This window comes from Armigeres subalbatus, chromosome 1 (genome assembly GCF_024139115.2).
Source record: "Armigeres subalbatus isolate Guangzhou_Male chromosome 1, GZ_Asu_2, whole genome shotgun sequence".
In the NCBI taxonomy this organism is placed as follows: Eukaryota; Metazoa; Arthropoda; class Insecta; order Diptera; family Culicidae; genus Armigeres; species Armigeres subalbatus.
In genome coordinates, this window is record NC_085139.1 from 188017203 (window position 1) to 188041121 (window position 23919).

General features: G+C 40.2%; 1 protein-coding gene across 1 annotated transcript in view; it reads right to left on the bottom strand.

Moving 5' to 3' along the window:
- Window positions 1–23919, bottom strand: part of LOC134206835 (uncharacterized) — a 50993-nt gene that overhangs the window by 24357 nt on the left and 2717 nt on the right. Inside the window, exon 4 of the mRNA XM_062682567.1 lies at window positions 23610–23697. Within this exon, the coding sequence (XP_062538551.1) occupies window positions 23610–23697 (88 nt within the window). The remainder of the gene's footprint in view (window positions 1–23609; window positions 23698–23919) is intronic.

Genomic DNA, 23919 nt, shown 5'->3' on the forward strand with positions numbered 1-23919 from the left:
ATTCTGATTCTGATTCTGATTTTCTGATTTTCTGATTTTCTGATTTTCTGATTTTCTGATTTTCTGATTCTGATTCTGATTCTGATTCTGATTCTGATTCTGATTCTGATGCCGATTCTGATTCTGATTCTTATTCTAATGCTGATTCTGATTCTGATTCTGACAACAAACAAATTTTATTCGAATGTGAACAAATTTTATTCGAATGTGAAATATGTAAATAGGTATAAAAATAATTTATTAAGCTGTAAAATTCGACATGAAAAACAAATGTTGCAAATGTACCCCGCTGCAGCAGTTAAAAATTGCTATGCGGCCCTTGATAGTAAGCATTCTGGGGATCACTGCCTTACGGCATGCAGGGAGGCCAAGCAAGGGTTGACACTCACGTGTGCAGAGCCAGATCAGCACAAGTCAGAAAAGGGCATCTGAGCCTACTTCTGATTCTGATTCTGATTCTGATTCTGATTCTGATTCTGATTCTGATTCTGATTCTGATTCTGATTCTGATTCTGATTCTGATTCTGATTCTGATTCTGATTCTGATTCTGATTCTGATTCTGATTCTGATTCTGATTCTGATTCTGATTCTGATTCTGATTCTGATTCTGATTCTGATTCTGATTCTGATTCTGATTCTGATTCTGATTCTGATTCTGATTCTGATTCTGATTCTGATTCTGATTCTGATTCTGATTCTGATTCTGATTCTGATTCTGATTCTGATTCTGATTCTGATTCTGATTCTGATTCTGATTCTGATTCTGATTCTGATTCTGATTCTGATTCTGATTCTGATTCTGATTCTGATTCTGATTCTGATTCTGATTCTGATTCTGATTCTGATTCTGATTCTGATTCTGATTCTGATTCTGATTCTGATTCTGATTCAGATTCAGATTCTGATTCTGATTCTGATTCTGATTCTGATTCTGATTCTGATTCTGATTCTGATTCTGATTCTGATTCTGATTCTGATTCTGATTCTGATACTTATTCTTATTCTTATTCTTATTCTTATTCTTATTCTTATTCTTATTCTTATTCTTATTCTTATTCTTATTCTCATTCTCATTCTCATTCTTATTCTTATTCTTATTCGTATTCTTATTCTTATTCTTATTCTTATTCTTATTCTTATTCTTATTCTTATTCTTATTCTTATTCTTATTCTTATTCTCATTCTCATTCTCATTCTCATTCTCATTCTCATTCTCATTCTCATTCTCATTCTCATTCTCATTCTCATTCTTATTCTTATTCTTATTCTTATTCTTATTCTTATTCTTATTCTTATTCTTATTCTTATTCTTATTCTTATTCTTATTCTTATTCTTATTCTTATTCTTATTCTTATTCTTATTCTTATTCTTATTCTTATTCTTATTCTTATTCTTATTCTTATTCTTATTCTTTTTTTTTATCTATTGCGTTTATTTGACAGGCTCAGGCGTGTATAACACTTAACGGAGCCGAGACTTTATGATATTTACAATCGATATCATCTTATTATCAACAGTTAGTAAGGGGAAAGGGTATAGACCAAGATACTCGTGGCGACTCAAGGTTAGATTGCGTAATTTCAGGACGGACTAGGTTGGGATTTAGGTTTGTGGTATTACAGCTGCTCATCCGGGTATTTGACGTCATTAACGGTATGGCGTAACGTCGGGCTCGAGTTGTGGTTCGTCAGGGAGCATCTTCCGGATGGCCATAGCTTCGTATTACACAGAACAATAAGACAAAAACAAAACAAAAACGAGAAAGAAAAAAAAAAATAGGGGAATTAGACTTTTATGTCAGACGAGCAAAGAAAGGCATAGATGGCCTGCATATAAACCACATCGCGATCCCCCAAAACACCTCTTACTTCCCTGTAGGGTTGTTTACCTCGGGCCACAAGGGTATCCAATAGTTGCTCTCTGGAGGCGTCGTTTTCCGAGCAATACCAAACTACGTGATCGATGTCATCGTAACCGGCTCCACACCTACATAGGTTGCTATCGACCAGGTTTATTCTATAGAGGTGTGCGTTTAGTGAATAGTGATTGGACATAAGTCTCGACATCGTGCGAATGAAGCCTCGGCTTAAGTCCTCACCTCTGAACCACGCTCGCGCAGAAACTTTAGGAACTATGGAAAACAGCCACCGTCCAAGTTCATTGTGTGACCAAATCATTTGCCAATTTTGAAGAGTACTCTGACGGACTAATGGGAAAAACTCGTTGTTCGAGATTTGTCTATCAAAAACTTCACCTTCCTGTGCGCCCACCTTTGCTAGCGAGTCCGCCTTCTCATTGCCATAGATTAGGCAATGGGATGGGACCCATACAAAGGTAATCTTGAATGATCTTTCGACCAAATCACGCATCTGCTCTCTTACAGTTGTAAGAAAGTAAGATGCGTGTTTTACAGGTTTCATCGACCGGAGTGCCTCGATAGAACTAAGACTATCCGAGAAGATGAAATAATGGTCTACGGGCTGATTGGAAATTATCCCCAAAGCGAAATTAATTGCTGCCAGCTCAGCAACATAAACCGAACACGGTTCTTGAAGTTTTCGGAAGGTGGTTGAATTTACGTTGAAAACACCGAAGCCAGTGGATCCGTTAATGCGAGAACCATCAGTGAAATATCTGTTATTGCAATTGACATGTTCATATTTTTCAGAAAAAATGGAAGGGATAGATATTTGTCGAAGATGATCCGGTATTCCTTGAATAGCGTGTTTCATGGACAGATCGTATTCAATTGAGGAACTGTCGTTGACGAAGTGAACTCGAGGTGGATTATAACATGGAAGACAGAGATCTGACGATATGTAGTTGAGATAGACTCGCAGGTATCTTGAACGATGAACCAGTTCAAGCATATTATCGAAGTTTTCTAATACAAGTGTGTTACTTGTTCCACATTTGATCAGTATTCTAAGTGAGAGCTCCCAGTAACGGTGCTTTAAAGGAGTGACTCCAGCAAGCACCTCCAGGCTCATGTTATGCGTTGAATGCATACAGCCAAGAGCAATACGCAAACAACGATATTGAATTCGTTCCAATTTGATTAGGTGGCAATCAGCTGCTGAGAGGAAGCAGAAAGAGCCATACTCTAAAACAGAGAGAATAGTCGTTTTGTATAGTTTGATGAGGTCTTCCGGGTGAGCGCCCCACCAAGTTCCGGAGATAGAACGGAGAAAATGGATCCTTCTTCGGCATTTCTCTAACAAATAATCAATATGGTTTTTCCAGGTGCACTTGGAATCAAACCAGACCCCAAGGTATTTAGAAGATAAAGATTGGTTTATGTCATCTTTCAACAGCTTTAGTTTCAGTTGAGCAGGGTACCGCTTCTTAGTAAACACTACCAATTGAGTTTTTTGCGGAGAAAACTCGATCCCTAAATGTCTGGCCCAAACAGTCAGGTTATTTAGGGAATTTTGCAATGGTCTTTGCAGGACATTTGCACATGAACCTCTTAGGGAGATCACGGCATCATCTGCAAGTTGTCTAAGCGTGCATTGTCCTTCCAAACAATTGTCAATATCTTTAACATAGAAATTGTAAAGCAAGGGACTTAAACATGGGGAAGGCCCATGTAGCTATTTCTGGAAGTTGTCAGAGTGCCGAGAGTAAAGTTCATGTGTTTTACTGACAACAAATTGTACAAGAAATTATTCAAAATAACGGGTAATCCACTACTGTGCAGATTTTCCGACAGTACTTCTATGGAAACAGAATCAAAAGCGCCCTTAATATCCAAGAAAACTGAAGCCAGTTGCTCCTTGTGCGCATAGGCCAGCTGTATATCTGAAGAGAGCAACGCTAGACAGTCATTTGTTCCTTTACCTTTTCGAAAACCGAATTGAGTATTTGACAGTAATGCATTTTGCTCGACCCAATGGTCAATTCTTGAAAGGATCATTTTCTCCAATAATTTCCTCATGCACGATAGCATGGCAATCGGTCGGTATGAATTGTGATCAGACACTGGTTTCCCAGGCTTTTGAATAGCTATTACTTTGACCTGCCGCCATTCTGGTGGTACGATGTTGTACTCCATGAAACAGTTGTACAGGTCAAGTAATCGTCTTTTAGCGATATCTGGGAGGTTTTTAAGAAGATTGAATTTGATATTATCGCATCCCGGAGAAGAATTGTTTGATGAAAGAAGAGACATAGAAAGTTCCAGCATTGAGAATGGTCCACCCATAGAACCGGGATCAGTGACTGATTCTCGAAATAGCGGTTCTGCTGGTACGGAATCTGGGCAGACCTTTTTTGCGAAGTTGAATATCCATCGATTGGAGTATTCTTCACTCTCATTGGTGGAAATGCGGTTCCGCATGTTGCGGGCCGTTTTCCAAAGCGTTGTCATTGAGGTTTCTCGTGATAGTCCCTCAACAAAACGTCGCCAGTAGCTACGTTTTTTAGCCTTGAGAAGATTTTTGAGCTTTCTTTCAAGCCTCAAATACTCTTCGAAAAGCTCAGACCTTCCGTGTTTACGGAAAGCCTTGAAGGCATCAGATTTCTCGGAATACAACTTAGTACATTCATCATCCCATCCAGGAGTGGCTGGTCTTCTTATGACAGATGTACTTGGAACGCGTCGTTTCTGAGCTTCTAGTGCGCTTTTATGAATCAATTCGGTAAGGAATCGATACTCATCCAGTGGAGGAAGAATATCAGTTGATTCAATACCAATTTTTACCGCCGATGAAATTTTTGCCAGTCAATGTTTTCGTGAGGTCGAAAGGAACATTTACTGGCACTGATCGTTGATAGCCGCTTTTGATTGTGGTGACTATCGGCATGTGGTCACTACCATGGGGATCTTGGATTACCTTCCACGTGCAATCTAATGATAGTGAATTAGAGCATAAAGACAGATCTATTCGACTTTCCTGACCTTGAGGTCCTATTCGAGTTACTTCGCCTGTGTTCAAAATATTCAAGTTGAAATCGTCGCACAAATCATAGAAAATAGGCGCTCTGTTATCGTCTCTAGTTTCGCCCCATGCAATACCATGTGCATTCATATCACCCAGTATTAAAACTGGGGATGATAAAAGAGAGACTGCGCTCCAAAGATGCCGACGATTAAGTGAGGCATTTGGGGATATACACTGAAGCTATGCAAAGGTCTTTATTCTTTACATTTACTTGGCAAGCGACGATTTCTAAACCATTAACAGTCGGAATGGAATTCTGTAGAAAGTGTGACATTTTGATTCCCAAAAGAACGCCACCATAATGATCATTCCGATCTTGGCGAATAATGTTAAAATCGTGGAAGTTGATTTCATCTTCAGAAGAAAGCCATGTTTCACAGAGTGCAAATATATCGCAATCGGAGTTGCGAATTAAAAACTTAAACACGTCCAATTTATGTTTCAGACTATGACAGTTCCACTGCAGCACAGTGATTGTATCTTGTATGGCCGTATTATCCATCGAAAGATACAAGTTCTGCAAGAAGGGGCCACGAAACAGTCAATTGCTTCAGATAACTTTCAACTGTTGGAATAAAGAGGTCAATGATTGGCCTCAATGAATTCGGAATATTGAATAAGTTTAAAATACGATCCACAAGGTCCTTAAAGGATATCAATCCTCGCTTGGACGAGGTTCTTTTCTTGGAAGTGCGAGTAGCAATTTTCTGCTCAGAGATATTCCTTGACTGATGTTTCTTTGTAACATCAGTTTTAGGCAATGGCGGGAATGTCTTACTGCAACATGGGTCAAAAGGAGCAGTATAGACAGGCTGCTTCGGAATTTTAAATAATCCCCCATTACCATCATATTTCGGCAAGCTTCTAGGGATGATTTTTGTTTTCTTACGGCGCAATCCCGGGGAAGACAGTTTCTTCCTCTTTTCGGGTACGTGTACCTCCGCAGAATCATCCATTTCGGCTACGTCAGAGTCCGATTCGTCTATGGAAATGACATCATAAAAATCACTTACTTGAACGGCAGCTGAAATAGCAGCCGTTGCGTTGGCAGTTGCGGATGTGTCATGCGACTTTACCATTTCTGCATACGACTGCTTAGAGCGCTGTACTAACGAACGCTTAACTTTTGGGTGCGCTTTTGTACACCGGACATTCTTGCAAACCCTGGGGAGGGTCCATGCCACAATAAGCGCACTTTGTAACTTGTTGTTGGCAGGACTCCTCCCTATGTTTTCAAAACATTTGCCACAACGGGGCTTGTTGTCGCAAAACTCGGCAGTGTGCCCCAACTGTTTGCAGTTGATACAATTGAAAACTCTGGGTACAAAAAGACGCACCGGAAACAACATATTTTCGATATCTACATATTTTGGGAGTATCGAGCCGGCAAACGTTACCCGTAGCGAACCTGACTTCGAATATACTTTTTTACCATCTACCATGGCTGCTGAATGCAATTCCTTGCAGTCCAGAATGTCCACGGAGATTGCATGGCATTCTTTAAACGGCCTTTTCCTGCAAGTACATCCTTGCAAGTCAGGCTCGCTGCGTTAATCACGCCTTCAATCTCGACCTGTCGCGAGGGCACATAAACCAAATATTCCACATTATAGTTCTGGTCTTTTGCGATAGCATTTGCATCCTGGTATGTAGGTGCGGTTACACGTAGTTTGTTCCGATTGATCTGATGAAAATCAGTTTTCGGAAAACGACGCGTCAAGTCACGTTTGATTCCTAAAAAATCAATACTTTTCACTTTCTGCCGAAAGTAAACAACCCAAGGCCCAGGCGAAGAAGCCTGGTAGAATCGCGTGCGAACGACATTGTCTTTGGGAGGCGTTTCGCCTCCGTTTTCTTCATCCATCGAACGCAAAATAAATCAAAGTAAAAAAAAAAACAAATTAAGTAATATAGAAAATGGACTTAAAACTGGTTAAACTAAAAAAAAAACAAAACAAAAAAAAAAAAAGAACAAATAAATATTTCCGTTATGAAATTTCAACTTTTGCGAAATTTTTTTTTTTTTTGTCGTACGCTGTACCAGACGACGGTAACAGACGGCCGGCAAAAGTAAAAACGGAAAACAGCCCGACCACTGCTGTGTGGTGGCAAACTGATACAATAGAAACGGTTGATAGGTACTACAATGTGTTCTACTTATCCGTTCCCTTTGGCTATTTGCTTCTGATGTTCGGCCTTCCACTGGATGGGGAACGATGATGAGTGTGATAATTTAATCACTTGCAAAAATGCACGCGCGACCCTTGCCGTACGTACACCTTCTTTACGATCGCGAATCGCCTACGGCAATCACTTTATCCACAGTGGGATACCGCGGGATATAAAAAACTCAAACTATTTGAGAAAAAACTCACTGAGATAATAAAGCTATTGCCTGCGATGAGACACGGTCCTTCACAACCGGCTGCTTCAAGCGATCGGCAAAGAATGGATATTCTTATTCTTATTCTTATTCTTATTCTTATTCTTATTCTTATTCTTATTCTTATTCTTATTCTTATTCTTATTCTTATTCTTATTCTTATTCTTATTCTTATTCTTATTCTTATTCTTATTCTTATTCTTATTCTTATTCTTATTCTTATTCTTATTCTTATTCTTATTCTTATTCTGATTCTTATTCTTATTCTTATTCTTATTCTTATTCTTATTCTTATTCTTATTCTTATTCTTATTCTTATTCTTATTCTTATTCTTATTCTTATTCTTATTCTTATTCTTATTCTTATTCTTATTCTTATTCTTATTCTTATTCTTATTCTTATTCTTATTCTTATTCTTATTCTTATTCTTATTCTTATTCTTATTCTTATTCTTATTCTTATTCTTATTCTTATTCTTATTCTTATTCTTATTCTTATTCTTATTCTTATTCTTATTCTCATTCTTATTCTTATTCTTATTCTTATTCTTATTCTTATTCTTATTCTTATTCTTATTCTTATTCTTATTCTTATTCTTATTCTTATTCTTATTCTTATTCTTATTCTTATTCTTATTCTTATTCTTATTCTTATTCTTATTCTTATTCTTATTCTTATTCTTATTCTTATTCTTATTCTTGTTCTTGTTCTTGTTCTTGTTCTTGTTCTTGTTCTTGTTCTTGTTCTTGTTCTTGTTCTTGTTCTTGTTCTTATTCTCATTCTTATTCTTGTTCTTGTTCTTGTTCTTGTTCTTATTCTTATTCTTATTCTTATTCTTATTCTTATTCTTATTCTTATTCTTATTCTTATTCTTTTTCTTATTCTTATTCTTATTCTTATTCTTATTCTTATTCTTATTCTTATTCTTATTCTTATTCTTATTCTTATTCTTATTCTTATTCTTATTATCATTGTCATTCTCATTCTAATTATCATTGTCATTCTCATTCTCACTCTCATTCTCACTCTCACTCTCACTCTCACTCTCATTCTTATTCTTATTTTTATTCTTATTTTTATTCTTATTCTTATCCTTATTCTTATTCTGACTCTGATTCTGATTTTCTGATTTTCTGATTTTCTGATTTTCTGATTTTCTGATTTTCTGATTTTCTGATTTTCTGATTTTCTGATTTTCTGATTTTCTGATTTTCTGATTTTCTGATTTTCTGATTTTCTGATTTTCTGATTTTCTGATTTTCTGATTTTCTGATTTTCTGATTTTCTGATTTTCTGATTTTCTGATTTTCTGATTTTCTGATTTTCTGATTTTCTGATTTTCTGATTTTCTGATTTTCTGATTTTCTGATTTTCTGATTTTCTGATTTTCTGATTTTCTGATTTTCTGATTTTCTGATTTTCTGATTTTCTGATTTTCTGATTTTCTGATTTTCTGATTTTCTGATTTTCTGATTTTCTGATTTTCTGATTTTCTGATTTTCTGATTTTCTGATTTTCAGATTTTCAGATTTTCTGATTTTCTGATTTTCTGATTTTCTGATTTTCTGATTTTCTGATTTTCTGATTTTCTGATTTTCTGATTTTCTGATTTTCTGATTTTCTGATTTTCTGATTTTCTGATTTTCTGATTTTCTGATTTTCTGATTTTCTGATTTTCTGATTTTCTGATTTTCTGATTTTCTGATTTTCTGATTTTCTGATTTTCTGATTCTGATTCTGATTCTGATTCTGATTCTGATTCTGATTCTGATTCTGATGCCGATTCTGATTCTGATTCTTATTCTAATGCTGATTCTGATTCTGATTCTGACAACAAACAAATTTTATTCGAATGTGAACAAATTTTATTCGAATGTGAAATATGTAAATAGGTATAAAAATAATTTATTAAGCTGTAAAATTCGACATGAAAAACAAATGTTGCAAATGTACCCCGCTGCAGCAGTTAAAAATTGCTATGCGGCCCTTGATAGTAAGCATTCTGGGGATCACTGCCTTACGGCATGCAGCCCGCCACGGTTTTAGGGGACGGAAGACAGCCTAGCTATTAGTCCACTCGTCGTTTCGAGTCAAGTGTCACCCGGCTCTACTAAGAGAGTAGAATGTCAGACTGCCAGCCCTCGCTTCCACAATATTAAGATATCCAAGACAAGATCCGTTAACACGCGGCCAGAATGCCATAGTCAGGATCTCACTGGTATTGATCCTGATGTGCCAATTGGTACTCCTTGAAGTCCTGTGTATGTTTGTGTATGTCGCTCCTCCTACAGCTACGAGGCAGACCCTTTCACGTCTCCTATTTTTGAGGTAAGGCAGAATCATCAACCCACCGACACTCTTGCTAGGCATTGCGGGACTTTTGTGTCCCTAAATTCTGAGGTGCCACAGAGGTGCCCCCGACACTCCTACTAGGCCTATCGTGACTTCATTCATTCCGTCACTGACCGCCTGATCACAGTGTTTCGGATAGAGATAGAGATAAACAAAGTGGTATTGGCGTAGAGGTAGGGCTTGATGGGGATGTGTTTAAAGTTGTTGATGAATTTGTTTGCCTGGAATGCTTGTTATATCTAACAATGACGTTTCCCATGTAGTGAAAACACTTATTGCTGCGAATAGGGTCTTCTATGGCTTACGTAACTAGCTTGGGCTCCCAACAATACTTGGAGATAAACTGTATCATGTGTACAAAGAAGAAAATACTGTGATTCGTATAACACACGGCAAACTTCAGTGAGCTAGTCATTTAGTGCTAATGTTGGAAGAAAGGATGACGAAAACAATGTTCAATAGATAACCGGATAGAGGCTGGGAACTTCGTGGAAGACCACGAATACGCTGGCTGCTCACACTGAAATCAGACCTGAGACCCTAAACGCTCGAGGAAACTGTAGGACCATTACCGATATTCGACTATTATGGAGCTCTATAACACGGCAAATGTATTTTATCAACTATATCAAATGACCAATGCACCTATTTACTCAAAAGAATTATCTCCGAGTATGATGCTTTTTTTTTGTTATTTTGTTGAAAAGGTTGCAAGCCGGATAAAACACACCTCCTTTTTGTTTCACGTATTTTAAAGCTCACCACAGATACAAACTGCCAACTGATAGCCTGATGTGTTAATATTCATGTGTAAAATTTGTGTAAAATATTTAATATCTATTGTGAATTGTGTTAAGAGTGCAATGACAAAGTCCAGAGTAGTCGAGAGTTTTTCCAACACAAAGAATAATCAAAACCAGACCAGAAATCGAATCCGCAACCACCGGCTTTTACCAAGCCGTGACAACAACGCCTTCTACGCTACTAAAGGTCTTACATCCGACAGCTGTGAAGTCCTATAAAGCCCGGAACGTGCCTGAATGGAAAATATTTTAGGTTTGGTCGAGCCCAAGCTCCTTCTCCACCCATGGCTCTTGTTTTACGATGTCTCCTCAACACAATGAATCCCTAAACCCCCGAAACTCATTAAAATTATTATATGAAAATGCTCATAATCATAACATCGTCATCATTATCACTCTACGGTCCAGTTTTTCTACTGCAGTTTGAGCTAAATCCTTTCTCCTTATTGTTACGGCCTCGGTATCCCCTCAACCTATCTGGTTCCGTTTTCGTCCCAGTAAGCATGCAGTAAAAGGGTGTGGAAAAAAATCCCAAACAAACGGAGAAAATCTCATCAGAATGCGAGAACAGTCAGCAGCGCAGCGTAACCAACAACGTTCGTTCCATGATGACCATGTGATGCAGAAGAAAATTCCCATCACTTTCTCATGGCAGTTAGAAGGTGGAATAACGCAAATGACGGTCGTAATTAAACATTGTTATACGACGAATACGGTGCCCCAACTCGGGGCGGAAAATCCGCTTCCTAATCCTGGCCATTCAGGCATCCACGAACTCTAGTGCGGTAGGTTCCGGCAGCCGCATAAGCGAATCAAGAACACCGGGAAAAGGGGTAGCGCTGTTTGGATGTTCTCATTTAAGTCAATAATATGTTGAATATAGGATGCAAGAATAAGTTTCAAAGTTTACATTTGATGAACTGAACACATTGTAATAATTATTCATTCACAAAAGCCTCATTACAAGATTTTTTTGATTTTAGATGATTCAAGGACGTACAATACTTTTAAACAATTATGCGTTATTTAGTTTGTGTATTGAACTTATAAAATAATAAAATTGAATATTGAAACAAATATATATGCTGATCAATAATTGTATGGTAAGTCGCATCTTGACCCTTTTATGCGTGTTCGTCAACTGACACGGCATACACAAAACAAGGCAGGCTTAGCACTTATGTAAACATTCAGTTTGAAGTCAGTTTGTGTCATTTTTCTTAAGAACCTACCTTGTTTTCTGTATACCTCGGCCAATTGATAAAAAATGTTCAGCTCAGCTAACGACATACTGACTCTTATAGCCTATTCAGATTGGGCTATTTATGACTTTGTTAAGTGAGAGGGTATCCAATTATTACGAGGTGTTCAGACTGCAGCAAGATAATATATCTTGACGTTTCCATGTTTCCTCATTTGCACGCTAATACAGGGTTGAATTCAAGGAGAGTTTTAAAATTTAATTTGCGAAATCAAGCATTTGTGTGGCGACAATCGAATATTTTTTTCTGAACAAAGTTTCTACGAAAAAAGTATAAAAAAATATGAAAAGGGATTTTCGAAGAATATTTGAAGCTCTCATTAAGGATAATGAGCGAAGCTACATTCATTAGTTGGGTGCGCCGTTCTTCGGGGAATCAGACTATTCCTCAATTTATTTTTAAGTTTAAAAAGTATTTTGATTCTGTACTATGATCGAACGGAGATTTGACAGAAAAATTTAGATACTTTTGGGAATTCTCACAAATAAATAAAAAAAGGACGATTGGACCAATTTTCAAGAAATATTATCGAACTAAAATGTATTCCCACCAGTATCTCCATGTATGAAGGGCAACTCAGCCATTTTTTTTTTCAAAAATGGAAACTGAACCATTGCGTTCTACTCGACAATCAATGATACAGCTTCTAACAAAATCGAATCGTGTGAATGTGATATAATTTATACTGGATTTTGGATGAACTAATGCATTACCAATCCATGTTTTATTTAAGGTTATTCTACTTTATATATACATCCCATTCAAATCGTACAGTTTACCCACGTGAAAAATGTTGAAATCCAAAGTATATTAAGCCATTCAAGGAGCAGAATTGAAACAATTTATGAAATCATGTGTACCGTGCGGGACCGGAATCCGTACAGCACCGAAAACCGTCCACCTTATGAGATATCAATAAATTGAAGAGGGTTAAAGGTAATTAATGTAGAAATAATTAATCTTATCCTGTTCAGATTCTTGGCAGCAAGCTTTTATGGCATAGAATTGGAAAGAATGCTTTGAAATTAAAACAACAAAAATCAAAAACAAATCTCCACCCACCAAACGCGGACTTTGTGACGCCATTTTGTTTTCGGGTAGAGCATAATTGCATCAAAAGTAACTGTGTTTTTATTGCTTATTGCGAATCATTACATAAGATCAGCGGAATACAAATCATAGGGATCGCTTCTCAAGGTGTGTATCGAACTATTTACAGTGGTTGTTCGGTCAATCAGACTATTTCAATTTAAATATTTAGTTAACAAATAGCTGTACGGATTTTGATCCTTTGATTCGAAATCCGTCCACGGTGGACGGATTTCGAGTCAGAAGTAGTTGATTTAATTCATTATTTTATCATGTTTTTCGTAGTTTTGAATGAGTAAATGTGAAACAGTTCAAAAGTAGAAGCCTTCATGCTCCTGTGTTTGTGCTCAAATGTTTTATTTACATTCGATTCCTATTTTCTAATGACTTTTTCATACACTAAGGTGCTTAAGTGTACGGATTTCGATGCCCCACGGTATTCATCAAATATATTCGTTTCACAACCCTTCCTACGTTTTAAATTGTCTTCCGCATTGGCCCTTGAACTTTGAAAATTTATTCGATTTGTTCTATTAAATCTAGGTTTAAGTTAATAAGTTAATTAATAAGTTAATTAAGTTAATTCTAGAGAGCATCTGTTTTTAAAACAATTCATGTTGAATAAGTGGAGAATAAATAATTATCATCATTATTTTTCATCATATAAAATGCTTTCCACAAAACCATCACAATCCGAGTTATTCTTCAGCGCTCAAAAGATTTCCATCTAACATGCATTCGACCCTGCTGCGACAGAAAGAGCATGACTGTCAACTACGAAACAAAATGAAAACAGAGAGAATTTTCTCTCTGGCAAAGAGAGCGTGACGCTTGTCAGTTTTGTTTTGTTGAATTTCTCCTGCATCCCAGTTAGAACGAAAGCTCTCGTAATAATTGTTCGTAATAAATTCTTTATGACTCTTTTAGTGGGTATCTTTTGACAGCGCAAAATGTATGGAATATTACGTAAATAATGACATCATAAAGCGTATTTACCCTGAAACGCCAATTATTATGTCATTAATGGCGTAATCTGAATAGGCTATTAGGCATGGTTCTACAGCTGAGCCTGAGCAAAGAAATATGTACCTAGTCTTGAAGTAGAGAAAATGATTAAAAGCAACATTTTATGCTGTTATACAGATGGTGAATAGCAGATTTTATTACCATTTGTAATCTATATAGTATTTCAGCATATGCAGATTATAAGAGGAGGAGAACATTAAAGCTTAACGTGATTCTCCTAGAATGTTGCACCTGGACATATCACGGGTGAGCGCGCTATCCCAAATAAATTGGAAGATTTCGTTACAATCGTTGCATGGCAATCTCTCAATTCTATATTGGTTCAAACTGGTGTGTCCGCTCCGTTAAGTCCGCTCTGCGCGAAATCTTGTTTAAGCATATGCGGTATTTCGAAAAAATTCGTTTCAGGTGGTTCGAAACGAAATTCCGCGGAATTTCGCGGAATTTTAGCATGGCGAAATCGCATTTCTTGATTTCGTTTCGTTTCGTAAAATTACAAAAATTTCGCTAGAAAAAACTAGCTTCTAACGAAATTTAACGGAATTTTGCGGAATTTCGAAACAAATTTAAACTTAAACCATTCTTCATATTATCAAAAATTTTGGCTGCGCCGCTGAACAAAATCGTTAAGTTGTTTGTTGTTGTTGTTAAAGTTTTGAATTTAGTTTATACAATTTTTTCTAATAACGCTTACTACATAACCCTATTCTTAGTTGACAAATACGTATGTTTTTTTTTCTCTATAAAACGTCTTCAGTATTTCCAAGTTTCAAATTTATATTTTGTGAGATTTTTTACTATTTGTACAATATGAATGCGGAATCTATCGTGTTGCTGCTGGTTTTGGGACGGCAGCTAGTCCGGGTGAACGCGAAGTGAAAAAAAATCCACCTCGCGTAGCAGAAATTTGTACATGTTTGCACCTGGAGTACATGTACCGCTGGGTTTACTTTCGCCGGGCCCAGGGGTACCTCGGACAAAATGCTTAATGGCGGATGAATTACAATTTTAATCCAAACTTATTGATAAAGCTTTGTATTTTTTTTATTTCTAAACATTCTCTTGTACATAATAGGGTAAAGGATATGTTTTGGACCACCCTTAGGGGGCTCTTATTTTGAACCAAGAGGAATTTGCTCTCAGTGGTCCAAAATATGAGACGTCGAACTGGTGGTCCAAAATACCTCCCTTACCCTATGCATGGCGATCAGTAAATCATGACCTTTTGAATCCTGTCCTCCACAACCAGTACAATGGATGAAGAGATGTGAGACAAGAGATCAAAAGGGCAAAACCTCGAATGAACAAATTTAAAAAAAACTTCTATGCAATCTTCCGGGTCAAAACATAATGTTGAATAATATGCCAAGAATATGATTCTTAACTAAAATCTAGAGTCTACAGATTCGAAAGCCTCCATTTGAAAGACATGAAGACTTTTTCCCGAAAAGCTCAGTTGCTTTGTTGCAAGAGAATTGGAAGCATCCTTCTACGCTTCTCGGAAGCCTCCTTTCAAGTGACACGGAAGCATCATTTCAAGAGGTTCAAACACTTTCTTTTAAGAGGCCCGGAAGCAAAGCTGTTTTTCTGGAAAATTCCTTTTTTTTCTACTTCTTTTAAAAGCCTCGGATCTCTTCAAGGGGCAAGGGAAGGGCTTTTTGAACAGGTTCGACAGCCTCATTTTAAAAGGCTCGGAAGCCTACTCTAAAGAGGGTTGGAATCCTCCTTTTTAGATGCCCGGAACTCTTCTTTTAAGCTTTCTTCTGCAACTTCCTTTTTTTCTTTTCTCCTTCTTTTAAAAGGCTCGGAAGCCTCCTTTCAAGAGGCTCGGAAATCTCCTTTCAAGAGGCTCGGAAACCTCCTTTCAAGAGGCTCGGAAGCCTCCTTTCAAGAGGCTCGGAAGCCTCCTTTCCAGAGGCTCGGAAGCCTCCTTCCAGAGGCCTGGAAGCCTCCTTTCCAGAGGCTCGGAAGCCTCCTTTCAAGAGGCTCAGGAAGCCTCCTTTTAAGAGGCTCAAGCCTCCTTTCAAGAGGCTCGGAAGCTTCCTTTCAAGAGGATCGGAAACCTCCCTCCAAGAGGCCCGGAAGCCTCCTTCAAGAGGCTCAAGCCTCCTTTCAAGAGGCCTGGAAGCCTCCTTTCAAGAGGCCTCGGAAGCCTCCTTTCAAGAGGCTGGAAGCCTCCTTTCAAGAGGCTCAGAGCCTCCTTTCAAGAGCTCAAACCTCCTTTCAAGAAACTCAAGCCTCCTTTCAAGAGCCCAAGCCTCCTTTCAAGGCTCAGCCTCCTTTCAAGAGGCTCAGAAGCCTCCCTTTCAAGAGGCTCAGAAGCCTCCTTTCAAGAGGCTCAGAGCCTCCTTTCAAGAGCTCAGGAAGCCTCCTTTCAAGAGGCTCAGAAGCCTCCTTTCAAGAGGCTCAGAAGCCTCCTTTCAAGAGGCCTGGAAGCCTCCTTTCAAGAGGCTCAGAAGCCTCCTTTCAAGAGGCTCAGGCCTCCTTCAAGAGGCTCAGAGCCTCCTTTCAAGAGGCTCAGAAGCCTCCTTTCAAGAGAGCTCAAGCCTCCTTTCAAGAGGCCTGGAAGCCTCCTTTCAAGAGGCTCAGAAGCCTCCTTTCAAGAGGCTGGAAGCCTCCTTTCAAGAGGCTCAGGCCTCCTTTCAAGAGGCCTGGAAGCCTCCTTTCAAGAGGCTCAGGAAGCCTCCTTTCAAGAGGCTCAAGCCTCCTTTCAAGAGCTCAGAAGCCTCCTTTCAAGAGGCTCGGAAGCCTCCTTTCAAGAGGCTCAGGAAGCCTCCTTTCAGAGGCTCAGGCCTCCTTTCAAGAGGCTCAGAAGCCTCCTTTCAAGAGGCCTGGAAGCCTCCTTTCAAGAGGCCTGGAAGCCTCCTTTCAAGAGGCTCCAAGCCTCCTTTCAAGAGGCTCAGAGCCTCCTCCTTCAAGAGCTCAGGAAGCCTCCTTTCAAGAGGCTCAGGCCTCCTTTCAAGAGGCTCAGAAGCCTCCTTTCAAGAGGCTCAGGAAGCCTCCTTTCAAGAGGCTCAAGCCTCCTTTCAAGAGGCCTCAAGCCTCCTTTCAAGAGGCCTGGAAGCCTCCTTTCAAGAGGCTCAGAAGCCTCCTTCAAGAGGCTCAGGAAGCCTCCTTTCAAGAGGCCTCAGAAGCCTCCTTCAAGAGGCTCGGAAGCCTCCTTTCAAGAGGCTCAGAAGCCTCCTTTCAAGAGGCTCAGAAGCCTCCCCTTTCAAGAGGCTCAGAAGCCTCCTTTCCAAGAGGCTCCAGGAAGCCTCCTTTCAAGAGCTCTGGAAGCCTCCTTTCAAGAGGCTCAGAAGCCTCCTTTCAAGAGGCTCAGAAGCCTCCTTTCAAGAGAGGCTCCAGGAAGCCTCCTTTCAAGAGGCTCCAGGAAGCCTCCTTTCAAGAGGCTCCAGGAAGCCTCCTTTCAAGAGGCTCAGAGCCTCCTTTCAAGAGGCTCAGAAGCCTCCTTTCAAGAGGCTCGGAAGCCTCCTTTCAAGAGGCTCAGAAGCCTCCTTTCAAGAGGCCTGGAAGCCTCCTTTCAAGAGGCCCCAAGCCTCCTTTCAAGAGAGCTCAGAAGCCTCCTTTCAAGAGGCTCTGGAAGCCTCCTTTCAAGAGGCTCAGAAGCCTCCTTTCAAGAGGCTCAGAAGCCTCCTTTCAAGAGGCTCGGAAGCCTCCTTTCAAGAGGCTCAGAAGCCTCCCCTTTCAAGAGGCCTGGAAGCCTCCTTTCAAGAGGCTCGGAAGCCTCCTTTCAAGAGGCTCAGGAAGCCTCCTTTCAAGAGGCTCAGAAGCCTCTCCTTCAAGAGGCTCAGAAGCCTCCTTTCAAGAGGCTCAGAAGCCTCCTTTCAAGAGCTCAGGAAGCCTCCTTTCAAGAGGCTCAGAAGCCTCCTTTCAAGAGGCTCAGGAAAGCCTCCTTTCAAGAGGCTCAGAGCCTCCTTTCAAGAGGCTCAGAAGCCTCCTTTCAAGAGGCTAGGAAGCCTCCTTTCAAGAGGCTCAGAAGCCTCCTTTCAAGAGGCTCCAAAGCCTCCTTTCAGAGGCTCAGAAGCCTCCTTTCAAGAGGCTCAGAGCCTCCTTTCAAGAGGCTCAGAAGCCTCCTTTCAAGAGGCTCAGAAGCCTCCTTTCAAGAGGCTCGGAAGCCTCCTTTCAAGAGGCTCAGAAGCCTCCTTTCAAGAGGCTCGGAAGCCTCCTTTCAAGAGGCCTCAGGAAGCCTCCTTTCAAGAGGCTCAAGCCTCCTTTCAAGAGGCTCAGGAAGCCTCCTTTCAGAGGCTCAGGCCTCCTTTCAAGAGGCTCAGGAAGCCTCCTTTCAAGAGCTCCAGAGCCTCCTTTCAAGAGGCTCAGAAGCCTCCTTTCAAGAGGCTCGGAAGCCTCCTTTCAAGAGGCTCAGAAGCCTCCTTTCAAGAGGCTCAGGAAGCCTCCTTTCAAGAGGCTCAGGAAGCCTCCTTTCAAGAGGCTCAGAGCCTCCTTTCAAGAGGCTCAGAAGCCTCCTTTCAAGAGGCTCAAAGCCTCCTTTCAAGAGGCTCGGAAGCCTCCTTTCCAAGAGGCTCAGAAGCCTCCTTTCAAGAGGCTCCAAGCCTCCTTTCAAGAGGCTCAAAGCCTCCTTTCAAGAGGCTCAGAAGCCTCCTTTCAAGAGAGGCTCAAGCCTCCCTTTCAAGAGGCTCAGAAGCCTCCTTTCAAGAGGCTCAGGAAGCCTCCTTTCAAGAGAGCTCAGAAGCCTCCTTTCAAGAGGCCTCAGAAGCCTCCTTTCAAGAGGCTCGGAAGCCTCCTTTCAAGAGGCTCGGAAGCCTCCTTTCAAGAGGCTCGGAAGCCTCCTTTCAAGAGGCTCGGAAGCCTCCTTTCAAGAGGCTCGGAAGCCTCCTTTCAAGAGGATCGGAATCCTCCTTTCAAGAGGGTTAATTGACTGTAAGGACGTGACCAGCAGCGTTATTGGTCATGAATTGGAAACTCCGAAGCAAGTGTACAATAAGAATAACTTTTTTGTATCCCAAGAATATTATTGAATTGGTGAGCTGTGCATATTTGTTGTTTCTCGGCCAATCATGATTAGCAACTAAGATGTGTACAGTTAATCAAGCTAAGCTCTTCTTTGATTATTTGCACAGTATGTAAGGAACATTAAAGATTTGTGGACATTTCTAGATCTTCGCATGAAATTTGCAAAAAAAAACCAGAACGGGTTGAAAGATCATTAAAATTGCTGAAAGTTCTTTACTTATGATTGCTTTTAGCTCATACTGACCATAACAGCTGTTCTCATATTCCAAGGACACACAGACAATAGCTCAGTTCGTCGAGCTGATTGTATATAAGATTGTGCTGCCGCTAACCGCAAGTCGACCACGTCTGTATATGGTAAAACAGTTATTTGACTTTGAAAAAGTGAAATCCGAATTGCGTACGTAAAACCAATTTAATCAAAATTCCGCGGAAAAAAAATTAAAATTTCGTTTCGTTTCGAAAAATTTCGAATCAAATGAACCTTGATTTCGTTTCGTTTCGAAGTTTCGAAAGTAAATTCATATTTCGTTTCGATTCGATCCGAATCAACATAGACATTTTAAATTTCGTCTCGTTTCGTTTCGTTGGGGAAAAGTGTGTTATCGCATACCCTTAATCTTGTTTGAACTGTGGATTAGGTCCAAACTCCCAAGTTGCTTGATTTCAACGTCTGTGCTCGCGATGCATGTATGGGATTGGTTGGTTTACCTATCTCTTAGCTCTTTACCAATTACCAAGAGTAAATAGTTAAAAAAAAACTGTCTTTTCCTGATGATACAAATAAGCGTTGATTCTTGCCTGATCGAATGGTTCAAAAACATTCAAAAACCATCGAGAAAAGGCTGAGATATTTACGTTCAAAGTCTATCATATGTTCGTGACAATCTCCAAATTTTTGCCATCGTAAATCAAACTCGCCATCTTGGACCAAGATGAATACACCAATAGGTGTTCCAATCTGCCAAATTCACGATTCAGCCATCTTTGATTTTAGTATGGGAGAGCCAGCCGGTTTGTTTTCGTATTGCACTGAAAATGATTTTTTCACCCTTGCCTTCTTCTCATCCACAAACTTGGCGGATTGGAGCACCTAGTACTACATTCATCTTGGGCTGGACAACCATTACCACGAGGTAGGTACAGAGTGACTACAAATGCAAGAAACCATAAGTTTAAAAAAAAAGTTTGCTAAAAGCTTTGATTTGCAGATTAGATTCACTGTCGGTTTCATCCGCAGTACTTTTACACTTATTACGTACTGAATTAAAAATGTAAGCCCCTCCTAAGATTCGCCCACGCGTTCCGAGCTGCTCGCGGCAAGTAGTGTCAGTTATGCAGAATGTGCCACCCGGAGAACAAATACTGTACCCACAGTCCACATGGTTCATATATGGATTATGGAAGAGGTAAAAGTGAAGGTGCTTCCAGGCGGTTGGCAGTGGGTGTTTTGGGAGACAAGAAAAACTTGCCCACCAGGCAGCAGCCGGAAAAACAAAGTGAAATGTAATGGGGCATTAAAACGTTGAAATATCCCTCATAATGAAAGGGGTAGCAAATCTGATCAATCCATCTAGTGCTAATGGTATTAAGAAATTTAAAAACTAGTAATTTTATCGTTGGTATAAGAAAATCATCGTAATTGAGTCATGCAAGAATTCTTTTGCTGTATGGTATACAATATGTTTTCGTATTTTGGGCAAAACAAAAAAAAACTCATAAAAAGTGTTTATCATATTTAGCGTGTTTTGAAATGTTCGTAACGAATCGTTAGGCGAAAGTGTCAAAATAATCGATAGGAAAGTAGGGAAAAACCTAAACTTTCCACATTTTGATGAAACATCTAACATTTTGGCAAAATTCCCTACTGTGTCTAACCTACAACGTACTACGCGTCTCCACGTCCTTTCCATACAATAATTCTGATTCGCCGACGCGTGGTACGTTGATCTCTAAGAGCGTTTTGTCGCATGAGTTTTCCGGCAACAAAATATTAACACTTTTTGGAAATGTTAATATTACCAATATGATTGAGATTTTTTACAATTTTAAGATGTCATCAGCTAGCTATATTGTCTAACTGTTGCATGAGGCAAAAATATTCGTGAATATCATTACAGCTAAGACATTAAAGCAGTCCTTTCTTAACTAGGGCATATTGTTCCCCTTCCCCTACCCATTACACAAAAGATTTCTGCACTCCGCTCTATCCATGGCTGCACATCAACGTTTCAGCGTTTTAGGTGCAAACTATCAAGTGGCTGTCGTTGGCGTCAAATCTAGACCAACATTTGAAAAGGGCGTAACAGCCAAAATTTATTCCTTCTGATTCTTCGTCTACATATATAGCTATAAATGTGGACAAAGAATCAGAAAGAATAAATTTTGGCTGTTACGCCCTTTTCAAATGTTGGTCTAGAAATTTTCTCTCATGCTGCTAGCTCTGGATTTGTTGCAGCAAGTGATTGGAAATGTGCATTATAAAAAATAAATCTGTTCTTTTGAACAGATCTGTTTTGAAACTTTATACCTACAATGTTAATGTAAGGATGTTGTGCCGTTACCTTCGATTGGCACTGGTTCTTGTTGATTTTGGTGTTTCGGTTGGTGGGGTTTTGGGTTCCTTGGATGGTTTGGGGTTCCTTCTTCGGTTTTCTCGCCTTTGCCAAATGATCCGAACGCAGTTTTACACTGCCAAAACTACATTTATTTGCTCACAATACACCACATTTATGCTTTTTTATTACACTACACATTTTAGACATTTAACACTTAACATTTATTACATTCTTAAAGACTAGACATTTAGAGTTTGGCTATTTGCTATGGCGATCCTTATACAACTAAACTAATGATGGTGGATTTCTCGGATGTTCGTGCTGCTGTTTCGTCCCTTCGCCAGTTACGTAGTCAGTGACCGATCTCAAAAAGGGGTGGGGAACTTATTGTTGCATTCCTAAACATTCTCCTCCACCCTGAAATTTGTAGAATTTCTGAATAGAAAAAAAAGAACCTCTCGGAACACGGGTGGGCAACATGGCAACGCAATGCAACTCAACTTTAGTTTTCTTCGTATGTCGTTTGATTAGCTGGTGTTAATAGGCACACTTTCTCCACTGGACGTTTTAGGAATCCAGTGGCGGTTTTGACGGACACCACCCTAACAACTCCATCGCTGCATGGATGTACTTCCATTATTCACCCAAGTTTCTCCGTAATAGGCCTGGAATTCAGACATGCCTCCACCTGCACCAGAAGAAGTGTTGAAGTCCTCGATCGTCGCAGGATTATCACTGATAACTTTCAGGATGTGGATTTTTGCTGATCGCACTGCTGCGTCCCATAGGCCTCCAAAATGGGGAGGATTGAAGTCCCAATGTATGCCATCCTGAGCACTGTCTTGGGTGACCCTGTCCTCGTGATGCTTACTGCGAAGTAGATCGAACAGCTGCTGCAATTAATTTCTTTTCCCAACTAAATTTGTGCCATTGTCTGAATACACATCAGAACAATAGCCTCTTCTTCCAATGAATCTTCGGAATGCCTGGATGAAACCATTGGTGGAAAGGTCGGATACTAATTCGAGGTGAACCGCTTTTGTGCACATGCAGACGAAGAGTGCAACATATCCTTTCACTGCGGGTCTCCGGGGTCCTGGGCGGATATGGACGGGGCCGAAATAATCGACACCGGACTTGGAAAATGGCCTTGCGACTATGACTCTTGCCGCAGGAAACTCTCCCATGAATTGCCCTGTCGTAATCTGAAAAAGTGACGTATGCGCCATTTTACAACATGCATGTTTTCTATTCTTCTGTTAAAGAGTGCGATGAATACTACTCGTTAACACCATTTTTGGAAAATGGCGTATACGTCACTTTGCCGTCGAGCTCGGTGGTCTAGTGGCTACCGCTTCTGCCTTATAAGCAGGAGGTCGTGGGTTCAATTCCAGGCTCGTCCCTTTCCTACTTTGTATTTCTATCTTAGTTCTTTCTGTGTTTCACGTTCTACCAAAACGATTCCTACTGTTAAAATCTTCCACACAATCCCAAAACATCCCGTGGCACCTATGAGAGGTCGTAGAGTTCTCTACATCTTTCTTAAGTAGGTGTCCAACAAACCATCCTTCCCCTTCCTCAGCATTTGCAAGGACGTGGCCAGGACAGATCTCGACTATTGGAGAGTGCAATGCTTCCATCTAAGAGATAGTGATTAGTCCCAAATCAATATCTGAGGTAACGGATGAAAGTAATGCTACTCTCATACAATAGTCTTGGCTTGTACCACCTACGAATTTGTGCGAATTGCTAATGCTAATGCTAATGGCGTATACGTCACTTTGCCAGATTACGGCAGTGCTGCACCACGGTTGGCTCTACTCTAAATCGGCGTTGGCAATTATTTCCAACATTCCTTGCCACACTGCGCCCCCCTAGAGGCCAGTATTTCTGCCGGATTGTTGCCAGTAGCAATTGAGGCCCTGCGTGGAGCAAGCGCTGGTGATAATGTTGGATTAGCATTCTGGTGAACTGATGACGAGCAGGTAGGACCATAGGGTTTTTGGCGTTATCCAACTCCTGTGAGTGACTCAATCTCCCACAGACTCGGATTATCTTGTCCCTTGACAATGATATTGTTTTCTTCAGAGAAAGAGATTTCCATTCGCTCGAGAATTCTTCCTGTTGAAGTTGGCATGCAATAGTGATTTCGGCTTCATCTAACTCCGTTAGAAAACCGGTCGGCTTCGGATCCTCCTTCCGCAGTATTCGAATCAAACGCTGTTCGCCTCAGCACATCTGTGTACGATGGGATCTTGGAAATGCACCAGCCCACAAAACCTTCGGGCTGCTCATTAGCACAATGTGCTGTAAAACGAAACAATGCTTCAACTTCTTGTGTTCTTCCCTTTCATCGTCTTGAGCCATGGTGGGCCTTCTCACCATAGTGTACAGGTATGGATTTGATCGGGTCCAATACCTCGGGATATAAAATTCGCCGGATTGTCCACTCCGGCAACATGGTTCCAGGAACATTTTTCGGTTATTCGTTGGATCTTGGCAACACGATTGCCAACGAATGTTGTCCAC